Below are 13,455 nucleotides of genomic sequence, written 5' to 3' on the forward strand. Positions count from 1 at the left end.
CTCTTCTGCATCAGTAATTATTCTCCTCAATTGGATCTTTCCTATCAGCATACAAAAATTCCAATATTTCTCCCATGTTAAAAATACCTTCTTGACTCCACTCTCCCTTCCAATTATTGCCCCATTTATCTCCTCTTCTTGGGGGAAAAACACCTTGGAAGAATTTCCTATAAGGTCTGTCCCCACTTTTTGTTTTTTATATTCTCTCCTGACCTTTCATTCTTTCTATTGTATTGGACCTGATCTTTTCAAGGGCACAAATGATTACACATTCTAAATTCAAGTGTCAATTTTCAGTCTTCATCTTACTTTCGCTTTACAAAGCCAATCATTGAAAATTTCCTTTGTCTTCCAAGATCTCACCCTCTTGTTTTTTTTCTTATCTCTTAGAGGTTCCTTCTCAATCTCCTCCACTGTTTTTTTTTCTCATATTCCTGACTATCTAATGTTGGATTTCCTGGAGCTTTTTTATTTGTACTTCTTTCGGTAATTTCATCCAATCTCGTTGTTTTAAATACCTTGAATATACAACCACTTCCAAATTTATATCTATAGCCCAAACATAGATCTATCGTTCCCTGAACTCCAGCTTGTGTATTTAACCATCTACTCCATATCTCCTGCTCAATGTATCCTATATAATCTTTTACTTCGTTATGGTCTGTCGTCTACTCTCAGAAAAATCGAAGTTTCATGAGGGCAAGGGTCTTTGTGTTTATTGTCTGTTTGTTTTCACTGCTTTGTCTCCAGCACTTAAAACAGTGCCTACAGAGAGTACGTAATCAATAAATATTTGTTGCTGTTGAATGAAGGGTCAGAACCATTTTTTACTTCGGCTTAAAACCAGATTCTTCTTCTGGTTACCCCCATATCAATATGTGGCAACTCTATTCTAGTTTGCTCAAGCCAGGATCCTGGGAATTATTCTTGATTCCTCTCTTTCTTTCACACCCCACATCCTGAAACCCTGCTAATTCTATAAGCATACACACACACACACACACACACACACACACACACACACACTTCTAGAATTTGACCCTCTCACCTTCTTCACCTTCACCCAAGTTCAAGCCATTATTGCAATGGCCTCATCATTGGTCTCCTTGCTTCTATCTTTGCTTCTCTAGAGTCTATTTTCCATTCAGAAGAGAGAGGAAATCCCTTTAGAATTTATGTTAATCATAGGCATTCTTTGTTCAAAATACTCTTATTTGTTTTCCATTTTGGAATAAAGTCTAAATACTTTAAATGGCCTCTAAGATACTTCTTGATTTTGACCCAGACATATCTTCCTAAAACCACTTCTTCCTTTTACTCATTCTCCTCTAGCCACTTTATTTCCCTTGTTCTTGCATATGCTAATCATTCACCTAACTGAGGACTTTGCACAGCTTCCTTTGCCTGGAACTCAGAGACACAGATGATCTGCTTCTTCATCTCATTCAGGACTCTGCTCAAAGTTGCTTTATCATGTTGCTTCCATGATCATTGCACCTAAAATAGCAATGTTCTTGTTCTTGCATATGCTAATCATTCACCTAACTGAGGACTTTGCACAGCTTCCTTTGCCTGGAACTCAGAGACACAGATGATCTGCTTCTTCATCTCATTCAGGACTCTGCTCAAAGTTGCTTTATCATGTTGCTTCCATGATCATTGCACCTAAAATAGCAAACACACACACACACACACACACACACACACACACTTTTGCCCTTATTTTCCTTCATTCCAAAGCCTTATTACCAATGGATATTATATAGTTACTTATTTTTATTGCCTGTGTTCCCCTTTCCCCCAAATGTAAACTGCTTGAAGGCAGATACTATCTGTTTTGTTCATTGCTGTATCTGCAGCATCAAAGATGAACCCTAACAACTACAGGCTTGTTTAACCCTAGCACATAGGCTCTTAGAGAGCTATAAATACTTCTTTTCTCAAAGTATCAGTATTAATGTTTGAAAAAGGACTCTGGACTTTCTTGAGTGATGTGCCTACCCCTCAAATATTTTCTGTGTTTAGAGCAATGGAAAAATCTAAGTGGCCAGTCTGGGTCACATGCCCCTGTAATGGGATGGGAGGTGAGGGGTGGGGAGTTGGGGAAGGCTATGCAATCCATAGAGAAAGGAAAGTTTCTAAAAGAAAAAGAAAAAAAGAGGTTCTGTTAGCAGAATGAGGCAGGGGGAGAACGGAGAGAATATGGGGGAGGCAGAAACAACACAAGGCCACCACTGAGAGTTTCCAGAGTAGCAAGACAAAAACAGGGATGAGCTGGGGCCCCTGGTAGAGGAACTATCCTTAAATAACTGTACCTTCACACACTTTGGGAGAGGACATGCTGAAACCCCAGGCATGCCTGTATGGCCTCAGTGTGCCCAGCTTCTTGAATGACTCCCTGTGGGGATTTGCAGGAAGGATCTCCCTGTCTCCCTGGCGTGAATACTCCTGAGGCTTCTCCACACAAGCTGGAGGAAAGATAGAAAATCAGCGATCAGCAGCGTAAACATGATTTCTATTTTTCACCGCACGTAACATCACTCACCAGCTCATTTGCAGAACTCTGCATCCATGACTATAACGATTAACTAACAACTCATTTTTAGGTGAGTTTGAAAATGAATTAGTTTGAAAATAAGCAACAGCTGTGAAGCGGGCATATGTACATACACTCACATTTGGGGGGAAAAAAAAACAAAACATAAATCTTGCTGCTATTATTTAGCCCGAGGCTTTTGGTCTGCTTTTTGGTTTTGTTTTTGTCTTTTGATACACTCAACCCCAAGGTATTTTAAATTTTAAAAATTTATTCCTGAATATAGAAAATGTTCCTTGGGTCCTCCTGAGAGTGGGGTGCCCGGGCTAACCACAGGCACACACGCATTCCTCCCATAGTACCGTACGTTAAAATTAATAGCACATGCAGAGGAAAAACTAAACCCTTTGACGTCACTCTCGAAATGAGGAAACATAAACAGAAAAGGCTCCACTCCAGTAAGCTGCCAGAGCTGAAGCCGATTGGTCTCTGCTTTTCCTTGCCTGTGGCAACTGACGGCACCTCCCAGCCTCGCCGGCCGGCTGCCTGCCCCGCTCCCCCAGCCAGTCGGTGGGTCTGGGCACTGCAGCAACTCGGCTCTGTCCCAGCGCTCGCCTGGGAGAAAAGTGGTGTGCTCACCCAGAGAGGATCTCTCTTTCCACCTTCTTTCTCTCTCGATCTCTCTGTGTGCTGTTGTGTTTCTTTCTTTTCTTTCCTTTTTTTTTTTTTAATTTTTTTTTTTTTTTTTACTTAATTATATTCCTAATCCTGGATGAAGTTGCTGGACTCTGCAGCACAAGTCTTCATGAACAAGCAGCACCGCTCAGAGATTTCACGGCATTCAAAGGTCACAGAACTGCCACTATGGTTAAATGTCTTGTTTAATGGTTGAGGTAGGTACGACCAATTTGAGCGGCAAGCTCATTTTTCTTGAGAGAACAGAATCACAGAGAGATGGCAGGAGTTTTATTTAAAATGAACCTGTACATATATTTATATATATATATACATATATATACTTTTTTTTTTTTTTTGGTCTGTAATCGTTACTACAGCAACCAGCTTTTGAATTTCCTTCCTTTTTCTAGGCGAACTGACTAAACATTATCACTTACCTTGAATTAACTGTTTCATTCCAACCAGCCCTAATGTGGGACTCCAGGATTTTCGCTGTGCTTGGAGCCCCCACTGAGGAGGGCTTCTCTCTCTTTTTTTTTCTTTTTTAATGAATGCAATATTTCTTCCTCAATGTAAATCTTAGAGTTGGATCATTTTTCCTTTTAGTGAAGACAGAATAGGAAAATATTGGTACAGAGCTTGGTGAGGGTTGCAGGACAGGGGGAAAATATCAGTTTTTTTTTTTTTCTTAAGTTTGTCATGTTGTTTGGTCGCAGACTTCAAAATGAAGAAATTAGTAGGAGAGAGGAATAAGCTGGTAATAAAGTTGAAGGTAGAAAACCCTATAGAAGGTATGTCAGAAAGATGAATTCTTGATGAAAACGCACTTTATCACCTTGTTGCATTTTTTTTTTTTTTAATATTCTGGACTTGGAAGTCGGCAGGGGAAACGGAGGCACTGAGTTAGATGACCAGTGATTTAGATCTTATTATGTATAAAGGAAACGAAAAAGTTCTTTATTCACACTGCAAATTTGCTAATTATCTTTCCTACAGTAGTTGAAAGCAGAGTGAGATATTTAACTAGAGACTTAAGTGATTGAGCCTGGGATCTAATTAATCATCCATAGATTCTGTTCCTCATGTGCTCTAGCCAGAGTGCCTGTTTGAGTAAATCTCTTTGCACCAGAAGGCAGGCGTATACAGTAAACACACTAAATGCTGCAGAAGCAGGGCAAATAACACAGAGCTAATGTTGTTTTCAATGACACGTTATTATTATGCGCTGAGGGGGACCCCTGCTAAAGATCATTTCTGCCCAAAGAGTCAATTTTTGTAAAAACATTTCAAGTAGCATATGGTTCGCATGGATTTCCTTATTACCCTTCTCAAAGTTACGCAATAGCAAGTAAGACAGGATTATTTGAAACCATTACCCTGGTTCCAGTGTTTCTTACTTGATTTTTTTTTTCAAGGTTTCTATTCCCAACCTCGAGAAACAGAAATTTTAAAAAACTGGGTCATGTTAGCAGTAATATTAGGCAAGGCATCAAATACATTGTGCATTTCAAAGGGTTAACAAAATTAACTGCATAAGACTATAAGTTAAGAACTGCAAAAATATTAGCTCTGAAATGCAGAGGATGTGCTGTGAATGGACAATTGCTTTTCTGCAGCGCCTAGTGGGAAAACAAGGACTTTGTGTGTTGCAAATGCCTAACTGCAGCTCCTCCATTTCCTCTGCTTTATCTTTTATTCCTGGCTGGTGAAACAAAGATGGGTGTCAGTAGTTGCGTCTTGATTGACATTTTCTCCAACAAAATGAAGTCACTTCTTGTCTCCAGTAGAAGCCCAAAGTTAACTAGTTGCAACTGCAAAGACTGCCTCCTCTTCATGGGGATTTTTACCTGACACTAAGCGGTCCGATGTCAGACTCTACTCACCCAGTTGAACAACGTGAGAGAAAATCGTGGTGACTACGTGTCAGCAAAGTGGCTGGGAGAAACGCTTTTTTGAATCAAGTTACTTTGGGGAAGGGTGGAAAAATCCAAGATGTGTTAGGAACAGACACCAACTTAGGGAAAATAATTGTACATCTTTTAGTGCTTTCCACAGTGTCCAGCACAAAACTACTTATTGTCAGTTCTCAATAAATACCTTGTTAAAATGTTTGCTGAGCACTTACTACCCTTCATATATTATAAATTATTTAAGTGATTTTAAGAGATGGCATTTTTGACTGTTTTTGAAAAATATTTTTGATGTTAGTCTGGCCTAAAATATAATCTAGAAATCAACACATCAATGGTACAGATGAGGACATTCCAAACGTTGGCTTGTGTTGTTTTCAGCCAAAAGACCTCCTACTCCAAACAGATTCAAAAGTAAAATCACCAAATTTCCTCAAAGTGGGAATGTACCACCTTGAATATGCCTCTGCCTCACAATTAATCTTCCAAAGTCTAATTTGTTCCTAGCTAGGTTCAGATGACAGGGGAAGCTACTCATCAACTCACACAACATAGTATTAGAAGGAATTTTTTAAGCAGTAAGCCAATCTCAAGCAAGATGAAAAGGGCATCATTATCAAAATTAAGAATTAGGATTGACTTCAGAACTCCTAAAGGTAAAAGCTAACAGGTATTCTAAGTGGTTCAACTCACACTGACTTTTGGGGGGTCAGCTAATGGGGAAAGTAGGTAACTTACTGAGGGCCCTCAATGTACAGAATGTCTTATCCCCCAAATCTCACCACCCTATGGATTCAGCACATGTATCCCAAAGTAGCCTATAGACAAGCCTATAGAACTCCTCTAGGAGGTACATCTGGCTGAGGAAGAAGGGATTGCATTTGGACATGCAGTGAGACCCTCTCCCTCAGTGCCTTCTCGTGGTGGCATTCCCATTTCTCCTAATGATATGCCTTGGGGAACACTTCCATCCTTCACATGGAAGCAGTTGTGCGATCAGTACTGTTGGCTTCTACAAGTATCCTAGGTGACTTTGTCAACATGCTAACTTTGATGCTTGAGATGATGCATACTTGGTATATTAGCAATTTTTAAAGTGCTTGATATGGAAATTTGGGAGAGGGAAGGGAAAAAGGGATGTAGAAACCCCAAATGACAATATCTGCTGTATTCCTGCGTTATTAGAGATTTGAACACAGAGAGAGAAGTGTGTCAAAGTTCTAGCATATAACCAAGGAATTTATACTTTCCCAAGAATCATTTAAGTATCTAGATGATTTAATTTGTACTTAGAAAGTGACTTCACGGAGAACCCTAAAAAGAGGAGCAGACAGAGACAAGTGACCAGGGTGGGCGCCCTCATTCAGGCTCTAACTAGCTGGGTAACTCTGAGCCATTGCTTCATTATCTGTAAAGGAAACGGATTATATTATATTTCTAACAGTAGTTTTTAGATGAAACGTTTATAGCATTCTTAATCTCAATTCGGAGTTTTTTCTATAATTCCATTCATAAATAAATGTGAAAATGTCAAACCTTTATTCAAAAGACATCAAAGTGTGCTCTCAACATGTGAAGTAAGTAAAAAATAGATAAGTGATGAGTCCCACTTTTGGGAAGTTTATATTCTGGTTGCACATATAAACAAATAGCACAGTCTGTGCAAAGAAATAAGTGGGAGAACAAAGGAGAGTTTGCGAGGGAGGTGATGATGAAAAAAAATGAAACAGAAGAGGTGACTTTATCCAAATTGGAATTTAAGAAAAAACTAAATTTTCTGTCTATGTATTTATTTCTATTATTGTGATCTTTAATATGATCAATTGAAGGCATTGTCATTCTTCTGAAATAATATATGTAATGGTGTTCTTAAAAAATATAATGTTGGGGAGCCTAGATGGCTCCATCAGTTAAGCACCCAACTCTTAACTTCAGCTCAGGTCATGATCTCCTGGTTCCATTCTTGAGTTTGAGTCCCACATTGGCTCTGCTGACAGTGTGGAGCCCACTTGGGATTCTCTCCCCCCACCTCTTCCCCACTGATGCACTCTTTCTCTCTGCCCCTCCCCCACTCATATGCTCACATGTGCACGCACACCGGAGCACTCTCCCTCTCTCAAAATAAATAAATCAACCTTAATATTTATTTTTTTTTATCCCATTTGTTGAATTACGTTACTGTACAAGCCTCAGATGGTGAATTATATCAGTGAATTAAATCAATGGAAATGATAGTGTCTTCTCTATCATTGCTTGAACTTGGAATCCCTAGGAGTTATAGAAAGCAGGAGCCCTTTGAGAACTTTAACAGAAGTCCCAGATGCCAGCAGTCACTTAGCACAAGGAAGGAATGGTCACAAGCTGCATGGGCTTGTGTTCTGGGAAGTGCCCTCAGTGCTAGGAAACTTCACATAGTGGCTCAGAACTTCCAGAGATGACCCATGTGACTCAGGGCAAATTTCTTACATTTTAGAGTCCTCTGTTTGCTCGTCTTTAAGTGAGGCTATTGGACTATTTCAAGGATGGCTTCTTCCTTCCCAAATCTGTGATTTACCCTGACAAGATTAATATTGACTTAATACCGTTAGTTTGTTTTTTATTCTTCCACCTCTTCCATCCTTTCTACCACTTCCCTTTATTCTTGGCTTTCGCTCAGTTATCCAAATTCACATAATTTCACCTCCAAAACACTACATTGCCAAAGGCAAACAAAAGCAAAACAAGACCTTGGGTTTTGGAGAATTTCTCCTCAGGAAGACTATTGCTTCCCAGGAAAGGTCACGTATCCCTGCTCCATTTCTCTTGTGTGAGGCTGATGTGCTACTCCACGGCCCTGGCACTCCTTCAGACAGTAAAGGGACAGCTACTGTTTGTAGCTGCGGATTTACATGTTAGATGACAAGTGTCTTTTTCCAAAGTGCCCATCACTATCCTAGATTTTCTGTATTATTTCATTTAGTATCTCCTTACCTCCGATTCCGGTTTCTTTAGAGTAACTGACAACCTGTTGATAATTAAATTGGAGGAATTCTCAGAAGGAACTTTTTTTTTGGTGAACTGGCTGTCCATTGAGTACCTGCTCTGAGGCCTTGCCCTGATGAGAAGGAGTCGCTGCCTCATCTTAGTGGTAGGATTTGGTGCAATTCAGTTACCCGAATCCAGACACTGGTGAGATCTTGCGTGGGTCAGAACATTTCTGCTGGCATCGCCTCTGGATGACAGTTTAGTTAACAGCTCAAGCATGTGGAGCAGGGAGCAGGGTTTGTAGTTTCAGGTAAACCTAAAACTAACTTGACACTAAATACACAGGAAACTGTTAAACAATATATAATTTTTAATATACTAATGTATAACTATCCCAATATTTTGAAAACCCAAATCCTTTCATGGCTGCTTTATTTGCATATAGTATAGAAATAAGAAAATAATAGCCTTAGCCAATATGCCAGCAAAGATAGTTTATGTCATACATTTAACCTTCCTCCCTGTCTCCTTTCCTCCCTTTCTTACATTTGTAAAGAGAATGTGGAAAAAAGTAAGATTGGTAATGAGATGTTGATGGAGTTTCCTTTGTAAAATTTGGAGATTTGTTTTAGTTTTTCCTTTCTAGTGGTTGGTAAATACACATAAGGTTTTTGATTAAAACTCCTGTTCAGATTATTTTCTTATTAATACCTTTTGTGTTTTACATTGTCATAATGAACGTATCTATAAGAAATACATAAAATATCCTTTCCACATGATGAAAATTATCATTACTTGCCCACAGCTTCAGACATACAAAAGAAAGATTCTGTTCAAAAAAGGAGTTAATACATGACTTAAATACACTGAAGGATATTTAAGAGTTTTGAGTTCTAAGAATATTCCTTTCTTCTCCTGGGATAGGAGGTCAGGTCCTGGGCCAGTCTGGATGAGGGCCGTTTCCAGGTATAGACATAGGAGGTTAACATATACCTGATTTGGTCAAAATCTGGTATCTAAAGATATCAAATGGCCAATGATTTACATATTCTTTGACCCTAGTAAATTTTAGTCTAAGAATATATCAAATTATATTTACTTTTATACTGTTTGTAATATTAAAAAAACCCAGAAACTTCCTGAACCCAATTATAGGTGAGTTGTTGAATGTGTTACTTCAAACCTATGCAACAGAAAGCCACACAGTTATTTAGAAGAATGTGCTAGATCTACATACACAAGTCTGGAATGGTTTTTGTATGTAGTAAGTGAAGAAAAAAGTTACATTAACACTTCCACAGCTATATATACACATTCATACACACTGATAGAATATTTCTGAAAATTCAAATAAAAATCATAACAATGGATGTCCCTGGGAGAATTTGGAGATGGAATGGGAGCAAGACTTACTTTTCAGGTATATACTTTAGAATTGTTCCAACTTTTCTCCCCATAAACCTATTATGTCTACCATGGGGGAAATTACAGAGATTTATGTATTATTCTGTGATACTTAAAGTTGAGAACAAATAGAAAGTAAAATAAGAGTTCTATTTTGTTTTTAAATTGCTTCATTAGCTTCTTCCTTCAATCCTGTTGAATTTTCCCAAGTGCCTTTGATATGGTGAGGGAGCACAGTATGACCAGGAAGTAACAGTCCTAAAGTGAGGAGATAGATAAACCTTCACTGCTGTTTGAGTAACTTTGGGCCAATCGTCACTCTGAGGACCAGTTTCATCATGGACAAAACAACGGGCTTAGTGAAGGCCAAATTACCCTCCAGCTTTCACATACGCCTAAGAAAAATTTATGGCCTGTTGTGTGCCCAACTATTTGAGACTTTTCTCCATAAACGGAATGTACATATTTTACAGTACATATTTTATTGGTTTGTACATTTTACCTAAATTTTCTGTTTTAGAATTGGTCACTTTGGTTTAATTTTTTGAATTAATTAAATATGCAAAATTTATATTCATCCAAATAGTGTTTAGGGAAACTGTTCATCATCGATAGACTCTTTAAATTAAAATATATGATATCATGTATTCAAAAAACAGTAGAAAACACTATTTGTATTTAGACGTGTAGTTTATAATACAGGCAACTAATGCTTCAGTTTGAATATGATTTATACATGTTTTGGTTTTACAGGAGAAAAAAAAAAGACTTTCATTTCCCTTTCTCATTATGCCACTTGCCAGCTGTGTCCAGTCAGATGAAAGAGCTCAGTCATTCACAAAAGTGTAGAAGCAGCCTCATAAAAGGAGATGCTGCGGTAATACAAGGGTCTAAAGAATGCCTTGATTTAGAAAAGCTCATTAAATTTAAGAAAAAAGTTGTTTTTCATGTCATAGAAACAAGAGTATATTTCTATGTCTTTAAGACTAGTGTTCTTGCTTTTTCAACTAAATGAAGACAATTTCAATTTTGTTTTTAATTCGATGGAGAAAGGTATTAGTCGTTTTAGTTATTCAATACTTTTTATTTTATATTTTTCTAGACCTTTTTACTATGTTTGGAGTAAGGAGTAATCTTTAAGTAAAAATAAAATGAAAGAGATAAACATACCACAGATAAGAATTTGTGTCGTAGCAGTTTTTCAATGACCAGAACCAACATTCTAAACTTCTCTCCATAAAGGCACCTTTTGGGATGAGCACTGGGTGTTGTATGGAAACCAATTTGACAATAAACTTCATATATTGAAAAAAAAAACTTTTCTCCATAAATCTCTTTTAATTGTTAAAAATATATTGATCACTTAATTCAATGGCTTAGAAATAAAGTAATTGAGAAATATTGTCCTCTTTTGTATTAGTATGTTGTCTCCAAGTGCCTATGCATGCTTATGAGAGGGAGAGATTGAAGGCAAGGACTTTCTCGAACTTAAAGACAAATGTATATAAAAGCTTTTTACGCAGTTATTCAGTTCAAAAAGACTGAGTTGGAGAACACTCCCTATTTAAGATGACTGTAAATCTTTTAAAAAGAAATAAATGCATTTATTAAATTAAGTGGTAATAATTATAATTGTTTAAAATTCAGTTTGTGTATTTTATGTGGTAGAAGAGAAGAGAGAGGAAGATAAAAAAGAAATTCAAACTCTCAGGGGTACTAAACTTGTAACCTAAAGCCTGAGTTCAATTCCAGATGCTGGTCTTACTGAGCGTAATACTTTCAGCAAGTTATTGATCATTTTTGACTTTTTGAGTCTCTGAACTATAAAGTGAGGTACCTGTAGTTTCTAAAATTTCTCAGATTTACTTACTGTGCAGATGGATGGCTTTCCTATGTCATTAGTGGCTCAGTTCATAGCACAAATGTCAAGTCCTCCATTCTTGAAACACTCCTGTGAGGAAAGGATTAATTATGCCCATTTTAATGAAAAGGAAATAGAGGTTAGGAGAAGTTACAGCTAAAAGAGTTGGTATGCAGCCCCAGCTTTTTAATGACAATTTTTTATATATATTTTAAATGCTTTATGTTTCAAATCCATTTGTAATCATTCTAAGCATGAACTGGAAAAATATTTATGCAAAACATAAAAATCTCTGTTTCAAATGTTAAAGCAATCTACTCGATATATTATTTATAGGAGGTTCCAGTACATAAAGGAACAGCACTATTTCATTTTAAATGCATTCACAAAGGATGAATCTGACACTTTAAACTTCAGAAGTTTGGCTGTGAGAGGCAGTATAGTGTAATGGGGAACAGTGCAGAATCTAGCACCATTCATTTATTAGCAATAAGATCCTGAGCAAGTTATTTAATATCTTTGGGCCTCATTCGCCTTACTTATAAAAGAAAGAGTTTATAGTTGTAGCCTCATGAGAGAGTTGAGAAGATCAAATGAGTTTTACTTGTAAATGCTTTGAACGGCGTGTGAAAGAGAGTAAGCATCGTGCGTCTATCAGTTGGTACTATTTTCTTACAAACTTTAAAAGTTATTTCATGAAATTGTAACAATTTTGTGTATAGTGCTGTTGGGTGCTTTAACATTTAAGAGAAATACAGTTTTTTATTTTTTTTAACTTTCTGTATTAAGTAATAGTGCACAGACAGAAAAATTCACATCATATAAATGTACATAATGATTCACTTTTTAGAGGTGAAGCTCTGTGTAACCATTACCCAAGCCGAGATATAGAACATTCTTACCTTATTGCCACATCAGAAATCTCATCACCCCTCCTCCATTCTTTCATTCACCGTTGCACTGTGAGACCCATTCAGTTGTTGCATGTAGCTGTATTTTATTTTCATTATTCCATAGTGTTTCATTATCTGAATATGCCCATTCTACTGTGGAAAAACATTTGAGTTGTGTCTAATTTTTAGTATTATAAAGAAAAATACGGGCCTGGGTATTCTTGGACCTGTCTTTGGGGCACAGGTACATGTATTTCTGCTGAACGTATACTTAGGAGTAAGTTTCTGGCCAACAGAGAATGTTAATGTTCAACCTTAACAGAAAAATTCAAAATTGCTCCAAGTGGCTAAAATAATTTACATTCCCACCAACCATGCATGATAGATCACTTCCTCACTAACCTTACTTATTAGCATTTAGTAGGTGCGTAATGATAGCATATCATAGTTTTAATTTGTATTTTCCTGATGGTTAATTAATTTGAGCACTTTTTCACATGTATATTGGCCATGTAAACATCCTCTTTGTCAAATTTTTAAACAAGTTATTTATATATTAATTTATGGGGATTCTTCATATATTTTGATACCTTTGATTGCTATATGTTATGCAAATATTTTCTTTCAGGGACACTTGGGTGGCTTGGTTGGTTGGGTGTCAGCCTCCTGATTTCGGCTCAGGTCATGATCTCATGGTTCTTGGAATGGAGCCCCTCCTCTAGCTGTTAGCGCTGAACCTGTTTGGCATTCTCTCTCTCTCTCCCTCTCTCTGCCCCTCCCACACTTGCATACATGAGTGCATTCTCTCTCTCTCTCTCTCTCTCTCTCTCTCTCTCTCTCCCTTTCCAATTAAATAAATAAACCTAAAGAAAACAACAGATACTTTCTCCATTGGTAAAATTTCCTGTTTTCTTCTTCAAGATTATTTTGGTCATTCTAGGCTCCCTGCAATTCCATATAAATTGTAGAGTTAACTTAAAATTCCTCCCTAAAAGCCAAATCATTGTTAGGATATTGATCAGTTGGGGAAGACTAACATTTTTCCTGACTCTTCCAATTTATAACAGAGTTTATCCCTCCATTTATTTAGGTCTCTATTAAATTCTTTCAACAATATCTTCTAGCTTGTTTTGTGGCCATTTTACACATTCCTTGCTAGATGTAGTATTAAGTACTTAGTATTTTGATATTATTCTAAATGTTATCTCT

General features: G+C 37.2%; 1 protein-coding gene across 2 annotated transcripts in view; it reads left to right on the top strand.

Annotated features, from left to right (window-relative positions):
• The first annotated feature begins 3,323 nt into the window (after positions 1–3,323).
• The window catches only part of PDE7B (phosphodiesterase 7B), a 311,875-nt gene continuing 301,743 nt past the window's right edge, over positions 3,324–13,455 (top strand). For both annotated transcript variants that reach the window (XM_015543911.2, XM_042987194.1), the window contains exon 1: positions 3,324–3,429. In XM_015543911.2, coding sequence (XP_015399397.1) covers positions 3,409–3,429 — 21 coding nt within the window. In that variant the 5' untranslated portion in view covers positions 3,324–3,408. The remainder of the gene's footprint in view (positions 3,430–13,455) is intronic.

This window comes from Panthera tigris, chromosome B2, assembly GCF_018350195.1.
Source record: "Panthera tigris isolate Pti1 chromosome B2, P.tigris_Pti1_mat1.1, whole genome shotgun sequence".
Taxonomy (NCBI): domain Eukaryota; kingdom Metazoa; phylum Chordata; class Mammalia; order Carnivora; family Felidae; genus Panthera; species Panthera tigris.